The 25,368-nt window shown below is 50.8% G+C and overlaps 1 protein-coding gene across 3 annotated transcripts; it reads left to right on the plus strand.

Annotated features, from left to right (window-relative positions):
- The first annotated feature begins 3,162 nt into the window (after positions 1-3,162).
- Positions 3,163-24,609, plus strand: SLC12A9 (solute carrier family 12 member 9). 3 transcript variants are annotated; one of them, XM_032965854.2, is made up of 15 exons: positions 3,163-3,810; positions 7,143-7,277; positions 11,408-11,542; positions 11,973-12,248; positions 12,847-12,954; positions 13,696-13,807; positions 14,823-14,980; positions 15,179-15,261; positions 15,660-15,784; positions 15,885-16,077; positions 16,283-16,457; positions 16,834-16,980; positions 17,173-17,327; positions 18,997-19,336; positions 20,601-24,609. In XM_032965854.2, exons 1-15 carry the CDS (start codon positions 3,645-3,647, stop codon positions 21,218-21,220), a joined length of 2,928 nt encoding a protein of 975 aa, XP_032821745.1. In that variant the 5' UTR covers positions 3,163-3,644; the 3' UTR covers positions 21,221-24,609. The 3 variants fall into 3 exon arrangements, with proteins under 3 accessions (XP_032821745.1, XP_032821746.2, XP_032821747.1); XM_032965855.2 differs by lacking the exons at positions 3,163-3,810; positions 7,143-7,277; positions 11,408-11,542 and adding an exon at positions 7,281-7,363; XM_032965856.2 differs by lacking the exons at positions 3,163-3,810; positions 7,143-7,277; positions 11,408-11,542 and adding an exon at positions 7,287-10,869.
- The last annotated feature ends 759 nt before the right edge of the window (positions 24,610-25,368 follow it).

A 25,368-nucleotide genomic window follows, 5' to 3' on the forward strand; every position in this document is an offset into this window, starting at 1 on the left:
AATAGCAATTCTTCTATACACGACCCGAGGCAGTATTGTTAGTGGAAGCGTTTAATTGACACATCGATTGTAATGTTGCACTCCTACGAAGAAACATGGCTCTGTTCAACATTACTTGGGTTTTCTCCGGATTTTAAGACGCTCCAAAACGTAAGATTCACCGCAAACTTTGTAAAAAAAATTCGAAGGTAAACGTAGAATAACGTGACACGGACAAGAGAATTACTCATTTGCACATGCGTAACACCAAGACTGTAACACTGATCTCTCCTACCTCAGCTGTGCTATGCACACCCAATGCCTTCGGTACAGCGAGCAGCTCGCAATCACGGCCGGATTATAACATTGCTGGAGCCATAATCTATGTTAAACTTAAGATGCCCCATTCAGGAATGGCTGTATATGTCATATCGGATTGAAAATAACCATTTGAGTATTTTTTCCCACATCTCCTTTACTTTTTAATAGATAATGTAATACAGTACATGAAACTTAAATTTGTTTCGTATTTAGAGGCCCCTCAATGCGATGCCCTAAGCTGTAGCTTACTTAGTAAAGACCTAAAGCCGGCCCTGCTCACAATCAAAAAGTTGCGAGTAAATTTCTGGTTGGGGGGTTGACTGAACCCATCATTCCTCCCTCGGGAGTCAATAAAATATATACCACGTTGTGGAAAAGTCAACAGTGCTTGTCCGATAGACAGGGTGATATCCAGCATAGACTCTACAGAGATGTGTATAGGCGATTGAGCAGCAATGCCCCGATGCCCAATTGAGCAGGAAACAACTTATCATTTTCTTACACATGATGCACAAATGCCGTCTCAACAGCAGCTGCCTCAGCACGGGCACCTCTATCGGTTACACGCGAGGCCCAGGGTAAAATAAAATATAAGCAGACCTCGTTATTGTCGCTCACATATAAATACATAGCAAGTAAAGTCCATAGGCCTTTTGGCTTTCCATGCCAATATCATCCTGCAGGATTTGCTTAAGCACGCAAACACGCAACCGGTTTTGACCTTCTAGGCCTCAGTCACAATAAATGTGATGAGACACTGAATGTGGAAGCCAGTCCTGAGTTTGCCTGTGTTAAACCAATATTGCTGAAATCATGCACCCCCAGAAGACCGTGTGGCTAATGGGATGTGTAAACGAATGTATGTTGTATGCACAGGAATTGTCTGTTTCGTTAATCTACGGAGCGTCTTGCTTTCTTTCACCCATCCACATCGGAGTGAGTGGGCGCGGGGTCTCCGTCTCTGTGCAGAAGCCGTCGCACTCCTCCTCGCCGCTGCTGTCCTCGTCGTTCCAGCTGGAGTCGTCCCCGTCCCCGGGCTCGCTGAACAGCTCTTCGTCCTGGGATCCGTCCAGCGCGTTGCTGATGCCCGCTTTGAGGAATCCCTTGACGATGACCTCGGACGAGATTTCGTCCCAGGCCTCCTTGACGAAGGCGCACACCTCGGGGACGCCGGCGCGCTTCACCTTCCCCGACGCGGTGACCGCCGGGTTCTCGCGCCTCATCCAGGCGGCCCACTTGTCCCTGACGCTCTCCTTGAAGGGCCCGTTGACGGCGATCTCCACCGGCTGGAGCACCCTGCCGAGACCTCCCGGTATGATGGCCACGCTCACGCGCTCTTCCTCCAGCCACTCTCTCACCGACTCGTGCACGTGGGCGCTGAACATGTCCATCACGAGCAGCGAGCGGCGCCGGAGCAGCCCACCACCGTTGGGGCGCCGCATCAGACACCGCGAGATCCACTCTTTCATGACCTGCTCGTCGCAGTATCCCTGCTGCTGGACCGTCACGGCCACCCCCCCGCACGGAGCGTCCTTGGGCACGGTCTTGCGCTTGAAGATGCACATGGGTTCGAGCTTGCGGCCATCCGCGCAGCAGGAGAGCATCACGCTGAAGCGCAGCTTCTCGCCGCCCGTGCCCACGGTGGACACGCTCTGCACGCCGAACGCGTCGACGGCCGCGTCGCCGCAGGGCATCTCCAGCCACACGGGCGTCTCGTCCATGCCGACGATGTCGGCGAGCGCGTAGTCCTCCTTCTTGCGCATCTTGTAGATGCGGCGGTGGAACTCGTAGATCTTCTCGTCGTAGGCGTCGGGCAGGCGCCGCGCCGTCGCGGCACCTGCCCGGCGCCCGACGGCGAGGCCCTTGCGGCGCATGAAGCGGTGCACCCAGGAGGGCCGCCCCGTGAACCCCACCAGGCCCTTCCTCTGCGCCAGCTCGCGGCCCTTGGCGGCGATGGCGCCCGTGGTGAGCGCCCCGCCGCCGGCTTTGTGGCCGGCCACCACCCACTCGAAGAGGGCGTTCTCCAGCTCGGGGAAGAAGGCCTTCCTGCCGGAGCCCAGCTTCTTTGCCGTCCGGGGAGTCGCCTTGAAGGAGCCCATGCGCTTCTGCTCACGCCAGCGGCGCACGTTCGCCTCGCTCACGGCGAAGTGGCGCGCGGCCGCCCTGTTCCCGTGGCCCTCGGCGAACTTGGCGACCTCCAGCTTGAAGCCCACGGCGTAGGCGCAGCGACTGGACGGGGACGGCGAAGCCATCGCGAGCCCACGCCAGCAGGGCCGACGCCTCCGAGTCGACCTTCTGCAGCAACTTTACACTTGGACGTCACTGGGGACGCGGAGGCGCGAGGGTTGGGAAGTACAAAGCGAATATACTGTAAACATTGTGCAGTTTGTCAAAACTTCTTTAATGCGTGCTGTTGGTTGCTCGCCGCTTGACGTTTCGGGCCTTTGGGTGCTCGTTTCGTTCAGCAGCGCGCCAGGCGCACACCACATCGAGTATCCCCCTGCCTCGCCGTCGCCGGCTCCAGCTCACCCCCGGGTAGGCGCCATGTTCCGAACCACGTACCGGATTATAAGACGCACCTCCCACTTTACTACACAGGAACACAAGTGCGTCTTATAATCCGGATAATACGGTAGCTGGGTGGGGGCGTGGTCACGGGACGTGAGAAGGAAAAAGGGGCGGGGCGGCTTGGAGGGGGCGGGGCGGCTTGGAGGGGGGCGGGGCGGATTGGAGGGGGCGGGGCGGATTGGAGGGGGCGGGGCGGATTGGAGGGGGCGGGGCGGATTGGAGGGGGCGGGGCGGATTGGAGGGGGCGGGGCGGATTGGAGGGGGCGGGGCGGATTGGAGGGGGCGGGGCGGATTGGAGGGGGCGGGGCGGCTTGCCCCTCGGCTCGCTTCCTGCTCGCGATCACGCGGAGGTGGTGGAGAGTGACCGAGCGGAATGAGAGAGGCGATGGTTGTTGTTGAGAGTGGATGAGATGGTTGTTGTTGAGAGTGGTTGAGATGGTTGTTGTTGAGAGTGGTTGCGATGGTTGTTGTTGAGAGTGGTTGCGGTGGCCGTGATGGTCAAGCTTTGGTGGTTGCGGTTCGTTGCTGAGAATTGTGCTTGATTGTTGCGGCGGTTTAGTGTGCGTTTGTGTATTGTGATCGATCGTTGTAGTAAGGGTGTTGTGGTTGGGTTTGGTAGTGGTCGAGTGTTGTGGCCGCGTGTGGCGGTGGATTGAGTGTTGCGGCCTGGTGGTGGTGGTAGTGGTGGTTAAGTGTGGTGGTGGTTGAGTGTGGTGGTGGTTGAGTGTGGTGGTGGTTGAGTGTGGTGGTGGTTGAGTGTGGTGGTGGTTGAGAAGATGGGGGACTCTGGTGAGCGAGCCCCGCTGCTCCACTACCGCCTGCTCAGCGTCGCGGAAGCCGCGCCGCCCCGCGCCGAGCCCAGCGGGAAGCTGAACACCTTCTTCGGGGTCGTGGTGCCCACGCTGCTGTCCATGTTCAGCGTGGTGCTCTACCTGCGCATCGGTGAGCGAGCCACTCACCCAGCCACTCACTCACTCAGCCACTCACCCAGTCACTCACTCCCGCAGTCACTCAGCCAGCCACTCAGCCAGCCACTCACCCAGCCACTCACTCACCCAGCTACTAATCCACCCCGCCACTCACTCATCCACACACTTACCCAGCCACTCACCCAGCCACTCACTCACCCAGCCACTCACCCAGCCACTCATTCACCCAGCTACTAATCCACCCCGCCACTCACTCATCCACACACCCAGCCACTCACCCAGCCACTCACTCACCCAGTCACTCACCCAGCCACTCACCCAGCCACTCACCCAGCCACTCACTCACCCAGCCACTCACTCACGCAGCCACTCAGCCAGCCACTCATCCAGTCACTCACTCACGCAGCCACTCACTCACCCAGCCACTCACTCACCCAGCTACTAATCCACCCCGCCACTCACTCATCCACACACTTACCCAGCCACTTTCTCGCCCACCCAGAATGACAAAAGCAAAACAAACACAACTAAGTAGAGCAATCGAGAACATAGAAATCAGCACAAAAACAAACATGACATGGGAAATCGAAAACATTGCACAAACAAATACATGTAAAATAATATTTTCCCTTTATAACGCAAGTTGGGCCTAGCAGACCACTTAGGCTGAGCATTAACTGATACAGGTTGATGAGACATTTTAGCTGTCATTAAAATAAAAATATGGACCGTTTTGGCGGAATGGAATTTCTCAGATGTTCATAGTGAGAGTCTTCGATGCACTGGAGATTGAGGGAGGCGCTGCGGGTGATTCCAGGTCGTTTGGAGGTGATGGATGATTTACTGAAGTACATTGAACAAAACTCTGGACCAGTTTCGACATTCAGTGTCTCATCAGCAGAGTCGGACTTGCTTAAACCAATGCTGGTGAACTGCCCGATGTTTATAGGAAATGACTCTCTTAAATGTGGTTCCAGAAGAGTGAGGAATTGCAAAGTGATGTACAGTCTGTGTTGTCCCTCCCCCGCACCTCCGGTTAGCTACGTACGGCGTTAAAGAAGTTTAAAATACACACATTACATGAGTTGTCAGCATGTGCGAAAATGCGTTCATTGCCTAGCAGCTGGTGAAATGATGGCATAATTACACGTGTTGTAGTGAGTAGTACTGAATGGAAGAGCCGTTTGTGCAGACAGGGAACAAAGGCGTCAATCAGAGGTGTACCCCGCATGCCGGGATAGTGACTAAGGCTGCGGAAGGGTTTTTGTTAAACACAGTTTTGTGTTTGCGTTTTTGAGACAACTGGCCAGGGATTGGGCAAGGACGTCGCCAACTCCACCCAGACAACCGGAGATCACTGGCCGAGATATTTATCGATCTATCGCATTTGCCGAGCACAGGCCCAAAGCCCCAAAACGTCAATCGGCCAGCCACAAACGGTACCATCAGAGTTGACACGTTTCTTGAATTTGATGAGGTCGTAAAAGCTGTGGGAAAGGTTCTATGGGAGGGAATTCCACAAGGTATCAGTGCGAGGGAATAAGCAGAAATAGAAGTGCAGAGAAGTTCAACATATATACTTGTGTGGAAGTGTAGCGTACATGTATACAAGTGATTGACCTGCAGTGTGAGTGAGTTGAGACCTGTAGAGTATGACGATATAACTCGCTGTGATTGTTAAGACTACAAATTTCTGTTTGAACCGAGTCTTCAACATGTTGTTTGGAGGAATCAACAAATCAGCTTCACGGAAACAGTAACCATGGTAGTAGCGAAAGAAGAGTGATAATGAAGCGATTGACTGCTGATGAGCGAGTGACTGGAGTGAATCAATGAGTGCTGGACTCCAATTCTGAACTCCAGAGTTCACTGATGCTCTGCTCATTCCTATGGAATGCGTTTTTTCAGTCATGTTCACAGTTGCCGAGCATCGATTCACTCTTGTAGAACTATTTTTGTTCGAGAATAAGGAACTGATTGAAAATAGAAACATAAATACCTTCAGACTACATAAGGCGATGCCTAAATTAAATAATACTGAGCAGCACCCGCCCCCCAACAAAAAAATAAATTTCCTCTCATCACGAGACCTGGGTGCGTGGTGTTTCCACGGGAAGTCCCCCGACCCTGCCCCCTGGCTTAAATTATTATGCCCTGACAGAGTGCGCAGAGATCCCATCTGCCCTGCCAAGTGGAAGCTCAGCTTGGCTCAGTCGCAGTTTCCGAATTTTCTGTAAATACGGAGTAAATGGTTTAATTAGCGCGGTCACCGCCATGAATAGAACTATTTATCCGGGAAAGCCCCGCCGAGTGTCAAAACTCTTTTTAAAGAACCTCCTCCGTTGAGATGTTGAACCGATTCCATGAACGAGTGTTTGGATGACGAGAGGAATCGGGAGAACCCGGAGAGATCCCACGCATGCAAGGGGGTGATACGCAAAGCTCTTTACAAAAACTATCTAAACAAATCCGTGTATTTCTATTGTAATCTTGAATAAAAGCTACAATAACTTTAGGGATTAATTATGGCTTGCCTAAATGACGCATCTTTTATGTTGCAAATGCTGTGGAAACACTTAAGAGTCCGCCTGTGCATTGTGAAGCTGATAAAGTTCAGCTCTTGTGGTGTTCAGTTAGGTTGTGATGTTAGTCAGCCGCAAAGGAGTTACCTGGCCTCAGCCTTGGCCGCTTAAATCTGCGTTAGAGATATACAGAATCATAATCTTTATGCTGGAGAAATCCGATGTCCAGTAGGAGTGGGTCAGAAAGTTCACCTGCAGGGTCACGTGAGCGCTGCAGGATGTGTGGGGGGCGCGTCACGTGTGTGGTCAGCTGACCGTTAGGAGGGTTCAGGGAAACGGGCCGCGCCGCAATCTGGCAGCCTCTCATGCAGCTCGGTTACATCACATGGCGTCATATGACCACCTGAGTTTTAGTTATAACCGGACAAACTGGTGCGCAGTCGTTTAGTAACCTTATATAATCCTCAACATTGTGGTTGAGACGGTGTTTTATGATGCGACAGCGTTTTGTGAAGGGGAAGTGCAGACGGTCACGCGTAATAAAGTCTGAAGCTTGTGTGCTGTGAAATGAAAAAGCCAATTAAACGTGACCTGCATCAGCCAGTGAGCTTTCTGAACGAATGTCCGATAACAGCGATTGTTTAAGCAGGCATGTCGGCAGCATTGGTTCAACACAAGAAAGCTCTGGACCAGTTATGACCTTAAGCGTCTCATCAGTAGTCGGCTTGCTTGAACAAAAGCTGGTGAATCGCTTGCGTTGAACCAATGCTGTCTGTTGAGGTTATACAGGTGATCTTTGCCTTAATTTATCTTTGTTGCACAGGGTTCGTGGTGGGCCAGGCCGGGCTGCTGGAGAGCCTGCTCATGTTCGTGGTTGCGTACGTCATCATTGGCCTCACCGTGCTGTCCGTCTGCGCCATCTCCACCAACGGCGCCGTGCAGGGTGGAGGCGTCTATTGTATCCTTGTGCCGTACGCCGACCGTTAATGGAACTGGTCACGCATCCCAACACAGAACCCCCTTTAAAAAGAGTCTTGGCACTCGGTGAGTCTTCCTCTGGGTAAATAATTAGCCCTTGCTCAACGGGCAGTCAGCAGACAATGGCGAGCTTGAACAAAGTCCTCTAATTTAACACGTAGGCTTTCGCGACCAATATTCATAATAAAGATCGCGTAAATATAGAAAATACTTGTTTGTAGGAAAGAGATCAGATTTGGACTGAGTGTGTGAGCGTGCGAGTCTGTAGTTAGCGCGGTTGTACTACGAACCTGGAAACAAAAGTTCGATTCCCGCTCACGGCCACCAACACCAGTGACGATAATTATCTACACCAGTCCTGGGCCTCCCCTAAATCGACACAGCTTCAAATGAGTACTTGGTGCGATATGTAAATATTTCCACTAGGGAGGCAAAGGTGGCCGGTCGTAGTGTTACCCACTGACTCCCTCGCGTGACCTGCAGGCCTTCATCGGAGCTCGCTAACACCACTTGCGCCAACAGTCTGTAAAGGCTAGGTGGGGGCTCTTTTACTGTGCGAGTGTGCGAAACCCTGTGTTGCTCACGAGCCTCGCCGCGTCTGTCAAATCTTTAAAGCAGATTCTCATTGCCAATGATAACTGCGCGGCCCTCACTTCCTGTATGGGTGAGCGGATGTCATTGTGAAATTAGTCCGTTTCGTGCTCGCTGGGGGCGTTGGCAGGAAGAGCACGGCCCGCATGGGTTACTGCCGCTACTGTATGACGGCGCCGCGTGCCCCCACGTCTCAGGGCTGTCACTGTCCTTTGTGGTTTGTGTCAGCTGCGCGCGTTGGGGGAGTGAATGTTCACATTGTGCCACGGCGGAGCGTGAACTGACAACATAAATTAAACTTTCAGACAGGATATCGAGTCATTTTAATATTTATTTTTTTACTCACACATAAAACTCGTTTGCAAAGTGTCCCCTATAAATCCCTCTATCCCCCTTACAAGGTTCAGAAATATAAGAAAGTTGCAAGACCCTTTAATCTCTCTGTCCATTACATTTCTGGAGAGCTTCTCGCTTCCTATTGAAATGAGAATTGGGACCAGGAAACGCATCACTAAGTGGTTAAGCATTGACCTCACTTCAACAGTTTTATCCATAATGCAATGTGCCAGCAATATTTTATAATTTTACTTTTAATACAAATGAGTTTAGTCCTACTACTTTGTGATTATTGACAGGTTTGTCTGTTACTCAATAGCTACTTAATGGTTACTATTCTTATACCAATTCAAAAACTGGTTGAACACGGTATGGATGAGAGGAAACAGTCAGTCTAGTACGCCGAGTCCTTAACATGGGTGGTGGTGGTGAGTGGGTGGGTGAGTGAGTTGGTGAGTGAGTTGATGAGATAGTGGGTGATTTAGTGAGCGAGTGGGTGAGCATGTTGTCATTCATTTTAATGGGGAGCGGTAGTATAGCGGTTAACGCGTTCCGCTACAAACCCAGCGAACCAAGTTCGATTCCTACTCAGGGCCACCAGTAATTATCCGAACCGGTTCTGGGCCTCCCCTAGGTCGATTCATCCTCAAATAAGTACCTGTGGCTATGTGTAAACATCACCACTGGGGAGACAAAGACGTGGTGCTTGTCACCCATCCCCTCGTATGCTGTTCCCGCTGTCATGAATGCTACTCGCTAACAGCACTTGCCAAAACAGTACTGAAGGCTATATGGGGCATGTTTTTCCGTCTCTTTGTCATTACCTGAAGTATGGTGGTGGAACACTGGAAGAAGACCAAGTTAGTCATCAACATGGGTGGAGGAATTGACGGAAGCAGCGCCCATGGTGGTCACAGAATAGTGATGAGAAATTGACAAAGTCACAAGGTCTTCTACAGTGGCACAAGACTCAGTGCCAAATGTACCAATCAGAGCTGCGACACTCACCCATTGTTGATGCTATCTGCCCCGCTTAGCACAATGCGAAGTTTGTTTTGGTAAAGGCATAGCAAAGTACAGTGTACCGCAATGTCACCATTTATCTGGCGTTCATGCAGCGTGGCTTGGCGATAGGTTGAACGGCTCCCAATCCGAAACTTGGGCTTGACGCATCATCCCACTGGGGTAGATAAAATAGGTACCACTGTTTGGGGAAAATCAGCAGTGGATGCCCTGTGGGAAGACCTGGCCCACGCCATAGAAATGAGGAATTCCCGCCATTGGCGCAGGGCGGTAAACAGGAGATGGGCACCACCTCAGTGCTCACTGGCGCAGTAAATCGCTTTTCAGAATCAGAAGTTTATTTCCCACTGAGTAAAGCCCATCGAGCTAAGAAGCTTCTTTTTCAAGGTCGACTTGGCCGGCAGACAACAAGCTTGTTTTGGTCCGACTCGGGTAATGACAATTGAACCAACGATTGCAGTTCAGGAGTGGAGTTGTATCTCATTTGTAACGCCTCGTTGGAATTGTCTCATATGTTTCTGTCTTGTTTCTGCAAGTTTGCTCCTTTAGACTAAATCTACCATCGGCACATAAGTTGTGTATCATTGCACTATGTAACACAATTTTTGTTCCTGGGTAATAAGTGTTATTTCCTAATTGCTTATGCCTAAAAAGTATAGAGAATGGCTATTATTCCCCACAAACTTTGCTGGTGTGACCAGGACAGTGATATTTTGAAATTTACCTATTTTCAATGAGAAAACGGGCGAATTTGTGTCTTTTCGTTCGCATAAAGTCAGAAAAAAACAACATGAATCAAAATTTACATGTATTTATACTAAAGTAATAAAAAAATGACTCCAAAAGATTTAGAAGTGAGTAGTTTTTCGAGATTTACGATTAGACTGTAAATCACTTTCACGAATCAGCCCCCCAATGTAGTCTCCCATCATGTTCTCATTATGTCCTTGGTAATGGCGTTCAAAGTCCACTATATCCTGGTGGAAGCGCTCACCTTGCTCCTCCGAGTACGCTCCCATGTTCTCCTTGAATTGATCAAGATGAGCATCAAGGATATGGACTTTGAGGGACATCCTACAGCTCATTGTGCCGTAGTTCTTCACCAGAGTCTCAACCAGCTCCACATAGTTTTCGACCTTGTGATTTCCCAGGAAGCCATGAACCACTGTGACAAAGCTGTTCCAAGCCGCTTTATCCTTACTAGTGAGCTTCTTGGGGAATTCATTGCACTCCAGGATATTCTTGACCTGTGGTCCGACGAAGACACCGGCTTTGACCTTTGCCTCAGACAGCTTAGGGATGAACTCTTGAAGGTTCTTTTGAAGGCTGCCGACTCCTTATCTACAGCTCTGACAAATTGTTTCATAAGGCCCAATTTGATGCGGTGAGACCAAGATCTCTGATCAAGTCGTTGAGTTCTTTTTGGTTGGGATAGTATGGGTTTCTCTTCTCAGCTCCACCTCTGAAATTGTCATCTGGATCTACAACGTCTTCCTCGCTCTCTGACTTGCTGCTCTCTTCTAAAGACGGCTGCTCTCTCTCCGGAGGAGTGGTTACGGGGAGCTCATGGCAGTGTGGCACCGGGACGATGGATGAAGGAAGGTCCGGATATGTGATAGCAGGTGCATTCTTGTCAGTCCGACATTTGGAAGGGTCCACGATGCAGAAGTAGCAGTTGCTTGAGTCCCGCCAAAAATCTTAAGATAGCGAACTTCATGGCTCTCTTTTCCCCTCTGTACCATCCTACAAAAATACATTTATTTCACCCATGACTAATTTGTAAGAGAAAATTGTAAACATTTTCAACTTAAAAAACTTTTACAATGAAACATTTTTTTACAAAATTTTTAACATAAAATTCCGAACAACAATTGTCCATCTTACCTTCCAGAGTTTTTTTGCATTGCTCGCAGGTGAGATGAGGTGCCCAGGGTTTGTCTTGTGGGGAATAATAGCCATTTTTTGTACTTTTGAGGCATAGGCAATTAGGAAATAACACTACCCAGGAAGAAAGAATACAAAAAAATTGTTACAGTGTTGTCATTCGCAATGAGTCGATTCGCGCTTGGGGGATTCGAGGCGCAGCGTCTTGCGCCGTAATCGCCATGGCGACCGCTGCGAGTGGTCCTTGACTCGGCTGCTGCTGCAACGTCATTGCAGTCATGATCAGCAGGGCACTGGGCCCGGAGTTTGGAGGCAGCATCGGGGTGATGTTCTTCCTGGCCAACGTGTGCTCCAGCGCCGTCTTCTTGCTCGGCCTCACTGAGGCCATCATGGACTCGTTTCGGAAAAGGCGTACGTGCTGCTTCTGCGTGTGAGCGCGTGTGTGTGTACGTAGGGCAGTGGCGCAGTGGTTAGCGCACTCTGCTACGAGCCTGGTGATTCGAGTTCGATTCCTGCTCATGACCAATAATGGTGGTGAATATCTTAACCGGTCCGCGGCCTCTCCTTAAGGTTTACTCGGCCTTTAATTAGTACCTCGTGCGATGTGTAAACATCAGCATTGGGGAGACAAAGGCATCCGGGCATGGTGCTGGCCACCCACCCCCTCGTGTGCCGTGCCACCCTTGATAGGTGCTCGCTAACAGCACTTTCCCAAACAATTTGTTTAGCCTGTACGGCGGATCTTTGTCTTTGCGTGTGCAGAAATGGGAAAAATCCTCTCGCAAACATGTTTGTAACGCTCGGTGACCGTGGTTTTGGTTGCGTTGGTGGCGGTGAGCAGCTGACTTCCCGCACGGCCTGCCGGACGCGTACATCTGGGTCGTGCTCTACGCCTCGTGCCTCCTGCTCATCTGCCTCGTCGTGGTGTTGGTCGGTGCCGACATCTATTCCAAAGCAGCGTTCATCATCTTCCTGTGCGTCATACTCGTGCTGCTCACCGTCTTCATCTCCTTCTTCGCCGTGCGGAACCGGCACATCGTCATCAAGCATGGCAACATCACCATGAACCTCAACTACAGCGGCCCCAGCCTCGGCACGCTCCACGACAACCTCAAGGGTGAGTGCCGGTTCGGTGGCGGCAGCCAAAGGTCCCCCGTGTGACCATGACAGGTGCTGTTAGGGCAAGTGTTGTCGAGGCCGTAATTGCACATGAGTGAGCGGCGAGGCCAGCACCACGCCGAGCCTCCTTTGTTTTGCCAGTCGTGATGCTTATACACTGCGCCGTATGCTCAGTTGAGGCCGAATCTACCTAGGGGGGAGGCCGAGGACCGGTTCAGATAGAGTATTTGTTGTTGACATTGCCCGTTAGCGGGAATGAACTCAGGTCGCCGGGTTCTGTTGCGCAGTGCACTAACCGTTTCGTCACCACCATCGCTCAACACCTCCACAACAATCATCACCATAACCACCGCCAGCACTACACAGCTACCGACTCTGTCACTCATGTTTGCGTCTAAGCATCGCCGCAGCAGAACTCTGCTTGTCGGTTGTGCCCGGTGTCCGTGACGCTGTATCCAACCATGGGTCTTACATCGCTCTCTCCGGGAAGTGGCAGCAAATACTGCACACTGAGACAGGTGCGAGGGCTGGGTGTGTGCCTGACACAAATCTGACAGTAACTTTTAACTCTGTTGTCTCTTTTCGTGTGTGAACAGAACATTACACTCAAGATTACACAACGGGTGTTACAATGACTTTTGCTTCCGTCTTTGCCATCATGTTCAACGGCTGCACGGGCATAATGGCTGGCTCCAACATGTCCGGTACGAATACGTGCACACACGCACACAGACACGCGCACCACACTCGTCACGAGCGCAACAGATGCAGGTCCTCCCTCCTGTTGAGGCTGACACGGCGCACGAGGTGGTCCTGTGAGCAGCATCAAGCTACCTTTGTCTCTCCAACTCAAATGATTACACATTACACACGGTACTAATTCGAGTGTCGCATAGTAACACTCGCCACTGATGTCAGCCATGGCCGAGAATCGAGCCCCTGACGTTTGTGCAGCTTGTGAACTACTGCCCCCTCCACTCCGAACACTCCCCATGACAAGATCCCCTGCATAACAGCTTTGCCATTGCTCCCCTCCCATGCTATACACACACACACGCGCACATTTACAGGTATCGTCATGGACACTAACGTGCGTGTTTGCCGGTACGTGTGTGTGCGTGCGTGTGTTTGTAGGGAAGTGGTAGTATAGCAGTTGGTGCATTGCTCTAAGAACCTGGTGACGCTCACGGCCAACACCAGTTACGAATATCTGAATTGGTCCTCAGCCTCCCCGAGGTCGACTCAGCCTCAAATGAGTACCTGGTGCGATGTGTAAACATCACCACTGGGGAGACAAAAGCGGCCGGGCGTGGTGTTGGCCACTCACCCCCCCGTGCCGGCGTTGATAAGTGCTCGTTAACAGCACTTGCCCCAACAGTCTGTTAATAGGCTATGCGGGGGATCTTTGTTGTGCGTGTGCCTGTGTGCGACCGTGCGTGTGCTAGGGGACCTAAAGGACCCGAGCTACGCAATCCCACGCGGCACCATCGCTGCCGTGGTGTTCACGTTCTGTGTGTACGTGCTGCTCTGCTTCATGGTCAGCTGCTCCTGCCCCAGGTGACCGCGCCACGCGCCCCATTACTCTGCACAGATGGGACGGGTCGCATGACACGATGCCGTCCACCAACAGTGTCCTCCGCATCTCCAGGGATAGTAATCAGAACGATTCAATTGGGTATCCCTCGATTTACGAACGTTCGGTTTACAAAATTTCTCATTCACGCAATTGACATTATGGACACTTTTCTATTAACAAAATAAAATTTTCACGTTAACAAAATGTCACGCAGTATGCGCCATGAGATCAAAGAAGAGCCACCCAGGAGGCTGCGTCATACACGACAGTGTCACGGTGTCCCTACAGTAGCAAAGTAACACCTCCACATCACCTTTTCAGTAATTCCAAAATGCAGATCTTTTGGCGGGTTCCCAGAAAAGGTTAATTATCTTTGTTTTACATGACTTATTAGTGAGTCGTTTTAATCATGTAAGTTTTTCATTATTATTTTTGTATTGTGAAAGTGATTATGGTGTATATTTTTAGGTTAGGAGTAGAATTGGAATGGCTGTCTGAAATACGTCTCATTTTTTCTTATTAAATCAATAGAAAAGCCATTCCGATTTACAAACTTCCATTCTATGCGTGTTTTTTGAAGAACGCCTCCCTTTCGTGAGTCGAGGGATACCTGGAATTATTTTTTGAGTCAGATCGTGAAAGTAAAATGTGTGTCGTACACCCTCCTCCACCCGATACAGCCAATCAGTAAAGTTCTCGCGTGATGAACAAACCTGCCGGATTGTCACTGCTTTAAGGGCTGCCTGCCAGACGCGAACCACGAACCTCTGCAACAAAGATCGTAGTTCTTCTGCGCTGGTCTGCTCGGTGTCGTTGTCGGTGGTATCAGTCGGTAACCTTCCACTGCCCGGCACAGACCTCTGCCGTTTGGTTCCGAGGACACGAGGGGTTCACACTTGCCGTGCTCGGAAGCAGCTGCTGTGTTGGGAATGAGAGCGATGAGATCGCAGGTCAAGCGAGCGAGTGAGTGGACGGTGTGGGCCCCGGTGTCTGCAGGGATTTGCTGCTGTACAACTACGTCTTCATGAGAGACATCAACGTGTGGGGCCCCTTCGTCACCATCGGCATTTACGCCGCGTCGCTCTCCGCCGCCATGAGCTGCCTCATCGGTGCCTCGCGAGTGCTGCACGCCGTCGCACTTGACGATATCTTCGGTGCGCCATTCCTCCTCACTCCTCCTGGCTCTACATGTGGGGTGGTTGTGGTGATGGTGGTAGTGTCTGTGGCGATAGTGGTGGTGGTGGTGATGATGAGGGTTGTGGTGATAATGCTTCTGGTAATGACGGTGTTTGTGGTGGTGGTGATGATGGTTGTGGTGGTGGAGTGACGCGGTTGTGCTGCGCTCTGCCCAGGCGTTCTGCTGAAGGTGGTGAAGCGGACGTCACGCTCTGGGAACCCCTGGGTGGCCGTGCTTGTCTCCTGGTTCCTCGTGCAGGTGCCGCGCACTCACTCACGTGCTCACTCGCCCACTTGCTCACGCTCTCAATCGCCCGCTCGCTTGCCCACTCACGCACCCACTCACCCATTCACCCGCTCACTCGCCCGCTCGCTCGCCCACTCACTCACTTGCCCACTCAGTCACGTGCTCACTCGCCCACTCGCTAACTTGCATATCTGAACCAGTCCTGACTTCCCTAGGTTAACTTAGCATTAAATGAATTACCGGCATTGTACGTAAACATCACCACTGGGAAGCTAAAGGCGGCCGAGTGTGTTTTGATAGCCACACCAACCCCCTTGTGCGCTATGCCGGCCTTCATAGGTACTCGCTCACAGCACTTGCCTCAACTACGTGTAGGCTAAACGGGGGACCTTTGTCTTTGTGTGAATCAGCTGGTGCTGTTTGCGGGGCAGCTGAACACCATCGCAGGCATCGTGACCGTATTCTTCCTGATCGCGTACGCCACCGTGGACCTCGCGTGCCTGGCCATGGAGTGGGCCTCCGCCCCCAACTTCAGGTATGAAATTCCTTACGCTGCACTCCGACACTCTGCACTCCCGCACTCTACACTCTGTCTGCACTCCGCGACGCTGTTGCTGCTGTCGCTCTGCTCACAGACCGACGTTCCAGTTCTTCTCATGGCACACCTGCCTGCTGGGCATGGTGGGCTGCCTCATCATGATGTTCATCATCAGCCCCATCTACGCGTCGGCCAGCATCGCCGTTATGCTGCTGCTGCTCGTCTTCATCCACTACCGTTCGCCCTCCAGCAGCTGGGGATACATCAGCCAGGCACTCATCTTCCACCAGGTACCGCCCCACTCCATACCACTCCACACCAGGACAGAAGGCTGCCTCATAGAGGCTGCTCCACGCTCATGCATGGGGTACTCCACACTCTCGCTCGGTGATTAAAGACTCGACATGCGTATGATGCTGGCTCTGCACGTGCCGCTGCGTGTGGCCATGTGTGCTTCACGACATCTGCCGTCATTTGTCCCTGCGCTCCACACAGGTTCGCAAGTACCTCCTGCTGCTCGACATCCGTAAAGACCACGTCAAGTTCTGGAGGCCACAGATCCTGCTCATGGTCGCCAATCCCCGCTCCAGCTGCCACCTCATCCACTTTGTCAACGATATCAAGAAAGGCGGCCTCTACATCCTGGGGCACGTGGAGGTCGGGGACCTGGGTGGGTGCCGTGGCCCCATGACCCCATTTCCCAGTGACCCATGTCCTCTTGACCCTGCGTCCCCATCAACCCTGGCGAGAACGCGCCATGGATTTAAGGGGCCATGGAAGATGGCCAAGAGAGAAAGAATAACGGAGTGGTAGTTGAGTAATGGAATGTGTCAGAGAGGATGTCCGTCTAGGAGATGGAGCGATGAAATCAGAGTGTGTCCAGGTTCTGGGTAGATTATTGCATTGCAGGATTGTGGGAGGTGAAGTTGACTTGGGGATGCCTTCATTGAGCAGTCGATTGACCATGGCTGATTGCCAAACTAAATAATTTGTGTTCAGTCCTGAGCAGTGATGAGCTTGTTATTTCTCGTGGTGGCGTTGTTCAGACTCGATCCCGTACGACCCCCTGGAGAGCCAGGTGAACTACTGGCTCAGCCTGGTGGACAAGCTGAACGTGAAGGCGTTCGTGGACATCACGCTGTCACCCACCGTGCGCCAGGGCGTGCAAAACCTGCTGCGCATCGCCGGCCTGGGTCCGCTGCCACGCTCGCATCGCCCGAAACGCTCACGCCGCTCACACTACCCGCATCGCTCACGCTCGCGCCGCTCACACTGCCCGCATCGCTCACGCTCTCGTCACCCATGCTCGCACTGCCAACACCCGCATTGCACTCGCGCTGCAATCGCTCACGCTGGCCGTGTGTGTGCGTGGCTGCTCCCTGCAGGGGGAATGAAACCCAACACGCTCTTCCTGGGCTTCTACGACGACTGCGTCCCCGACGACTACTTCCTGAGCGAGCCGGCATTTGCAGCACCGCACGGCCCAAGCTGCGAGCGCGACGACCCCGATCACTTTGGGGTGGACACCTCCTCGCTGCTGGTGCGATGCCAGCGCCTCTCAGCCTTGTCTAGACCACCACCTCTACAGAGCTGAACGTGTGGACATTTTGTTTAGGCAGCAGTTTTTCGGCAGCTCAATGCCAATGTTCAGGTTTGCTGCTCGCCACGACGAGAGGGCTTCAGGAGAGAGTTCTTGTAGTTTTGTTATTCCTTCGTTGAAGGGGCGCAGACTGCAGTGGTTTCCTATATGGGTCCATAGTTTAGGTTGCATGGCCACAATCGCATTACTGTGGCTTGTCTTTCGTGTAGCTATGTATCTTTGTGTGTCTGTATCTATGGATCTCTATGCATCTCTTTTTGTCTATGGATTTACTATATAATCTAAAGTTTGGGTTGCATGGACAGATTTGTACAATTGTGGCTTGTTTTTAATTTCCCACTCATGAATGAGATGTGTTCATTGGCCTGGTGATGTTCTGATTGTGGTTGATGGTTCCACCAGTGTCTTCTCAGCAGGGGTGGCTACACTTATGCCTGTTTTGTGTCACTTTCACAAAGCTACTACCATCATCTAGGCAAATTGGATGTCGTTAACTCGAATCCAGACATTGTCGAAAGAGCATACAGCAGGGAAACCGAGATGACTGTAGACTACTGGCTTTGTCCTCGTTAGGTCTCAGAATCCGAATATTTTATTTATTTATCCTGGAAAAATCCGATTAGCTATGAAGCTCTTTTTCACATTTCCAGTAGTAGCAGGTCAGCAAGTTACAACAACAAACAATACACAAAAAACGATTGGAGTGCAAAGTAGAGAAAAGGTAAGCAAGTCATTCGAAATAAATAAAAATAAATAAAGTATATGAGTGAAAATTGCATAGTATATACATTCCTGCCAATTTTTAAACACTAAAGATAAGTTGGGGCAAGGCTGCAAAACAACAAAAGAGTCGCAGATCACACCCAAGACAACACCACACAGTAGTAGTCAGTCCCTCATTACATATCGATACACGGTTAAGGATAAAAGTTACAAATCACATTTGCAAATTTGGTTGTAGCCACCACTAATCTGCTTCAGGATATTTTTTAAAGGAAGTTTTACGCTGTTAAAGGAGGAAACAAGTTTGTCCCAAAACGTTGGTACAGTACAGTCATCGATGTTCACTACTGGCTTGTACCCACGGGATTCTCTACATGGAGAGACGACTTACCTCTAGAGGGACCCGTCGTCAATTGCTGAAAACAACTAAACTCTGTCAAATCCAACATTCTATACACGACAAAAAAACGCATCCTAACAGGAAATTGTGTGCTCTCTGGAAACAAATAATTCTCTAAATATTAGATTGGATAAATAAAGGCATAGAGGTAAATGGTAAAGTCGCCTTTTGTACACGTTTGAGAGATGAGAGCTCCCTCAGAAATCCTCTTGGGCACTTTACGAGACATTGCCGTGTCATCAAGTTAAGCCACAGCCAACACGAAGTACTGCCTTGTGTTGGTTACGGCGATGTGACCAGTCTTATGTTGACTCTTCTGTTCAAGTGCAGGCTCGAGGCCTCTTCTCCTTTGCGTATGACTGACTCGTCTTTTTTCTTTAGAACATATTGATATCTATGCCTTGCGCATCCCCTGTCATGCGCACATCCCACTGTTTCGTGCAGCGTCTTGAGACGGTCACACTGATTGTGCCGCCCCCGTCGTAGGCTCACTTCCCTCCCGTGCACGCCCTGGAGTCACCGAAGGCGCTTTCGGTACGGGAGTACGTGGCCGTGGTGTCGGACGCCATCAAGATGAAGAAGAATGTCTGCCTCTCGCGCTACTTCCACGAGCTGGACATGGCGCTGGTGCGCGGCAAGCGCAGAGGGGCGCCCTCCGTCTCCATCGATGTGTGGCCCCTCAACCTGCTGCGGCCCGACTCGGCCTACTACGTGGACGTCTGCAGCCTCTTCCTGCTGCAGATGGCCTGCATCCTCAACATGGTGTCCTCGTGGCGCCACGCCAAGCTGCGTATCTTCCTGTGCGTCGAGTCGTCCCTGTCCGGAGGTGAGAGGCCGGGCGGTATCACCGACAATATAATAATAATACAGCAAGAGCTTTGTTATCCAGCATCCACGGGGAATGGAGGGTGCCGGTTTATGAAATACTGTATGCCGGTTATTTGAGAGTTAGACTTGTGGTTCACTAAATTTTCCAAGTAAATTGAACTTTTCAAGGAATAACCTAAGCCTACATTTTAACTGATATTTTACAGAGGTACGCGTGAGTCAGTTATAGAGTATTCTAAGTTGATTGTAGAGAAGCAGTGGGACAGTATACAGTAGTACAGTACTGTATGTACAGACTTCGCTAGCACCACCACTCGGCAGTGTCCTGAAGCTCCCGTAAACAACAGATCTATGCTAAGTGCATGGCAAGATGCCGGATGGCTGTCAGAATGTTTCTGGATACGTGAAGGAAGATTTGTATTGTCGTTAATGGGTGAAATCAAAGCTCAAAGCAAGGAAAGTTTTCCCACTCCTGCTCTTTGCTAATTTCCATCACTTATGACACATAGCATCAAAGTTATTTTGGGCCCTGCCCGTGCAACATGGCACCTTCTGTGTTATTTTCAATGCCAGTCATTCAGGTAAGCCTCACTGAGTCTCAAGACTCTTTAATTATAATAATAATAATAACAATGTAATAATCATAATATTGAATTTGTTACGTGCACTTTGCATTCTCAGAGGAACAGAAGGAATCAGAGGCTTGGGAATCCACAGACGAACAGGAAGGCAGCCAGAATTGGCACAAATAATTGCCCAAACTCTGTGGCCCTGTATTGGGATGTTTCCCTAACTCCATTAAGGAGTGTTGTAAATGTGAGAGGGAACCGGTGTACCTGGAGAAAACCCATGCTTGCGAGGTGGGTAACACTCAATCCCTATACCGATGGAAACATATGGAATTGAATCCACTTGCTGTACTGCCATCATACTCTGCCAAGCTGGGAGATGGCAACCTCGACACCGATGGTAGGGAGGCAGTTTCACGAACGTGTGGTGATCCACCAACCCTCACTGCCTCGACAGTCCTGGGTTCCAGGCCACGTGCAGCGTAGCCACTAGGGCCTGGCTGACGATTATTGGCAGTGCTGTTCATGTCCTTTCATTCCTGATGGCACTCTCCTCGTAAAAAATTCCACTGCACACGCCCCTGCTGCCCGTGCTGCGCAGGTCCCTTCTGCCAATGCCCTTTGTACGCCCTGATGCGCGTGTGCCTGCTGAGGCTGCTGTGCTGACTTGGCCGTGTTGTTGCTGCTGCCCAGGTGTGTGCGAGTCGAGCGACGAGGCGCGCTGGAGGAACAAGGAGGAAAAGCTGCGGGAGCTACTGTCCCAGCTGCGCATCAAGGCCTCCATCCACACCGTGCACTGGGATCAGGTGGTGGCGTTGCACTGGAGCCGCCAGCCGGGAGGGGGGGGCTCGTACGACCACCTGGATGACGACGACGTCGCGATGAGCGACATTGGAGGCCTCCATGGTGCCGACGGATTCCCAGCGAGGGAGCGAGAGGGCGCCGATCGGGTGAGGAAACGGCCTCTGAAGAGGGACGAGAGACTGGAAGAGGAAGAGGACGACGGTAGTGGCGGCGGTTCGAGTGAGGAGGATCATTCCAGGAGCTCGTTGAAGGCGACGCTTAACTGGATGGCGATGTCCGATGAGTATCTGCGCGCGGTGAACCGCCTGGTGCTGGGCCAGGAGCTCGTCGAGCAGACGGGCACAGCCGATGGGCGGCAGTGCGCCGTCCGTTTCCTCTACCTGCCCAGGCCGCCCGCTGACCCGGCCGGCTACGAGCGCTACCTGCACCAGCTCGAAACCATCACCGACGGGCTGGGGCCCACGCTGCTCATCCACGGCGTGTCGCAGGTCACCAGCCTCGACATGTAAGTTGTCGGGGCCCGCGGCGCCCGGGGTCTTGGCCATTTCGAGTCGCCAGGTCCGCCGTGGAACGGAGACTCGCGAGTCTCTCCATGAACGTCACACGTGAGATTGCGCGGACCCTAGCGTACGGGAGACCTGCGTGCCGGTGCCTGTGTGCCGGTGCCTGTGTGCCGGCAGCTCGATGCCTGGCATGCGATGTGGGCGTTAAGCACGGGCAGCGGGGCCTGAGTGGCAGGCACGCCTGGTTCACCTGTGGTTTTCTGTATGTGCCGTCTCCCCTGGTTTGTCTTTTAAATATATTTCTTTTGCGTCGCTCTGCATTGTATTGCTTGAGTCCGTTGATCACTAATAAGGGTGTAACTGACCACTAATAATCCCCCCTTTTGTTAAAATTGCGTTGTGATATGTAGCGTGCGGTCGCTAAAATATTAAATAAAGCGTTGGCTTTACGAATAGAGAACCCTCCTCCATTACGGCACCCCCTCCATAGTCAAGTTTACTTATCCTCAGCCTCTTTGAAATTGTATTTGCTTAAAAGTGCCGGGTGAAATCATAGCTGAAAGTGTCACAGTCCTCAAATAAACATTGGGCAGCCCTCAGCTCTACTAAAGTGTCACCCACGTGTCACTTGAGTGTCACCCACGTGTCACTTGAGTGTCACTTGAGTGTCACCCGCGTGTCACCCGCGTGTCACCCGCGTGTCACTAGTGTCACCCGCGTGTCACTTGAGTGTCACCCGCGTGTCACTAGTGTTATCCCCTAATTGCCACTACAGTGTCGCTCAAGTGTCGCCCGAGTGTCACTAGAGTGTCACCTGCCCTAAGCATCACTCATAAATTATCGATCCCAATTTTCCCGAGGACCAAATCTTCTTGAGTGGGTTGGATGGGGTTGAGCCTGGTTAGTTCATGAATGGCTGAACAGGGCTTGTCAGATGTTGTAGGCAATTGGTTGCGAGGTGGCCTCTTTTAATTTAATCAGTGAGGTTTGCGAGGAGCGCTGCGTGTGTTAATTTAGACCTTTGCTTTGCACACTAAATTAATATCACTTGTGTCTTTGTATCCATGCAATAGGAATGCTTTGACCTATGTAAGGAGCACGATGCACTTGATGATTTTTGTAAGGAACTGAAACCACTGGGTACTTTAGCAGAGAAACGAATTGGGAAGAGTGGGGGGCGGGGGTGGAGCAATGCCCCCTGTGCGTTGAATATTGTGGTGGCGCTGTGCTTGTGAGGTCGTGTAGTCCCTATGCCTTTGTTTAATATAACATGACCAGTGGTTTCCGTGTTTACATTGGCCTTCTGCCTAAAAAGTGCAAATTGTACTGTTGGTACTTCGTCAAGAATACTGCTGGTGGTGGTTTAGCTGGCAATGTGTGTCTAGCACAGCTTTGTGCCTTACCTGCAGAAGGACGAGGAGTGCGGTTTGAACACGGCTTGCTGTAAGGTGCCACATGGTGGCTGAAGAAATGTCAACGTGTGTGTGCCTCTCAGAGCATCTGCGTGTGTGTGTGTTAATCTTGTGCGGCGTTGTCGTCGAGTTTTAAAAATGATACTAAATGTCGCATTCCACCTAACGCTCGCTTCTAACAATGCAAAGTGCTTATAACAGTGGTGACAATGATACCTGCTTTGATATGTTTAAACATCCACTTAAATACATCACAACTTTATTATCGTTTTACAAGGTGCTACGTGAATAACTAAGAGCTCCGGCTTGGTGGTTTCAGGCTGTAAAACCACTCATGTCACCGGCACTGGTGCTGTGCAGGTGCTGTCCCCATAGCGCGGTGGGGATGATATCACAGAAAAACCCAAAATGACCAAAATGTCAAGCTGCCAGCAACAATGAGCACGATGAAAGTTACAATTGATATTAGTGAACACATTTTGTCAATCGTGCAAAGTTATTATTGTAAGAGCTTGGGGAAAAAAGATGAAAGAATTCCAAAATGGAGCAGGGTGAGGAAAGAAGCATTCATTGAAGTATTTGTGGCCTTGTGGTGGGTGGGTGAGTTGAGTTGTTGAACACAGCATAGATGAGATGAGAGAGTCAGTGTCTGGTTGACCAAGTCCTCAACTTGTGACACCATGTGTACAAAACGCAAAAGGGACCTTCACAGCAAGGGTCAGAGCAGTCCACGGACTACTGCTACGATCCGAGGAGAACGCCTCTATCCGTGAATTCTTATCAGCGGGAGAGACGTTGCTGTTTGTGTGGGAGGTGATGGCAGCCCTCGTCTCCGTGGACAAGTTCTTGTGCCGCACGCAGCGCACGCAACGAGTATCTGCACCGAGTGTGCCCTGCTATTTGTGATCAATTACAGATGCTCAACGTCACTCCTGATGGAATGGCCACATTTTTGATGCGTGCTTCAAAACTGTTAAGACAGAGCCTCATACGATCACAAGATGTATTGGAGGTAAATTGCTGAGAAATAAATGTTCAAACTTTATGTTAAAATTTTAGGAAAGATAAGACAGTTTATAGTGTCACAGTGTTTATGATTTAAGCTAAATGATTGTATATGTTAAGGTGGAATAATTTACATTTCTAAATTAAATGTATTACCTTCATTTGTGAATATTCAACGACATAAGATGCTGTAACTTGTAAAAATGTTAAACCAACATTAAAAAACGTACCTCTTTGTCCATGCTATGTAGGGTAATTTAGTGTGACGGTTCAAATTTTAATTTCTTCCTGTGGATTACCAAATGTTGATTGCTTTACGAATAAACAACACTGCGATCGTCACGGGCGAGATGCGTGGGTTCAGCAGCCGGAGGAGACACCACCACTGCATGTCCAGCAGCACTGAGCGGCTCTCTCCGTGTTTCCTGGAGGTATTGCTGACATTGAGCACGGCGTCCAGCCTCTGCATTCATAAACAATAGAGATGAGGGTGAGAGGTGACGAGTGTACGATCATGACCGGGCAGAAAGCCCACTTGTCCACGTAAAATAACATTGACATGGGCCTACATTCGTCCATTAGTCTATGGGTCTTCCAAACCAGTGTTTTCTTTTGTCCTGGAAAGCACTGTGTTGTAGCAAGCTGATGGACAACAAGGTAATTAATGCAAGTTATTTTATGATGAAATGGCCTTTGTTGCATATTAATTATCTTTGGTACTCCACCACCATTGGGTTTATGTACTCAACACCTGTGTTTGTTTTTAAATATGCTTTGTGGATGGGTAATGCTGGACCCGATTGCGCAAGTGGCTGCTTAGAACCTCTTCTGTTTTTGTACTGAAATGTGCTTGGTTGCTTGCTTTTACGCGGGTACTGGTGGTAGTTTCCTCTCTTTAAGACCTGGTTTTATCCAAGCTGACAAACGAGTATGCAAGGCCGTGTTTATACATTGGGAATACAATGTATTGGTTGTTAATGTGGCCTTGGTGTCTTTTATGTGTGAGTGGGGCAGTGTGAGTGAGATGAGTGGGGTGCTGTCTGTAAGTAAGTTGCTGTGTGAGTGGGTTCATGTGTGAGTGGGGTGAGTGGGGTGCTGTGTGAGTGAGGTGCTGTGTAAGTGGGGTGCTGTGTGAGGTGAGTGGGGTGCTGTGTGAGTGGGTTCATGTGTGAGTGGGGTGCTGTGTGAGTGAGGTGATGTGTGTGTGAGGTGAGTGAGGTGCTGTGTGTGTGAGGTGCTGTGTGTGTGAGGTGAGTGAGGTGCTGTGTGAGTAAGGTACTGTGTATGTGGGGTGCTGTGTGTGTGAGGTGAGTGAGGTGCTGTGTGTGTGAGGTGAGTGGGGTGCTGTGTGTGTGAGGTGCTGTGTGTGTGAGGTGAGTGAGGTGCTGTGTGAGTGAGGTGCTGTGTGATTGGGGTGCTGTGTAAGTGGGGTGTGTGCTGTGCGAGTGAGGTGAGTGGGGTCCTGTGGAATATTGGATGTGGGCTTATGAAGTATTGGTCACCTGCATCTCAATTTCATCAAACATGACGTTGACAGGGGCGGTGTGGGCGCAGAGAGGATGTGGAACACATACATTTGTGAACAAATGCAAATAGCAGTTGTTCATTGTTAAGGACAGTACGTTCAAGTTAATTTTGTTTAGCCAGGTGAAAACGCAAGAGACCACGATGAAGTCTAATTTTCAAAGTGAAACAAACGATGGAGTGGCAAGCAATTGAACGTGCCCCGCTGGTGAG

Source organism: Petromyzon marinus, chromosome 35 (genome assembly GCF_048934315.1).
Source record: "Petromyzon marinus isolate PM22_M1 ecotype Great Lakes invasive population chromosome 35, UKy_Petmar_22M1.pri1.0, whole genome shotgun sequence".
NCBI lineage: Eukaryota > Metazoa > Chordata > Hyperoartia > Petromyzontiformes > Petromyzontidae > Petromyzon > Petromyzon marinus.

Excerpts from the sequence above, each read along its gene's own strand:
- SLC12A9 (XM_032965854.2), top strand. The coding sequence starts at position 3,645 with ATGGGGGACTCTGGTGAGCGAGCCCCGCTGCTCCACTACCGCCTGCTC. Across the intron at positions 13,808-14,822 it reads GTCAGCTGCTCCTGCCCCAG|GGATTTGCTGCTGTACAACT; the intron begins GTGACCGCGCCA and ends CGGTGTCTGCAG. Across the intron at positions 16,458-16,833 it reads CGTGGAGGTCGGGGACCTGG|ACTCGATCCCGTACGACCCC; the intron begins GTGGGTGCCGTG and ends GGCGTTGTTCAG.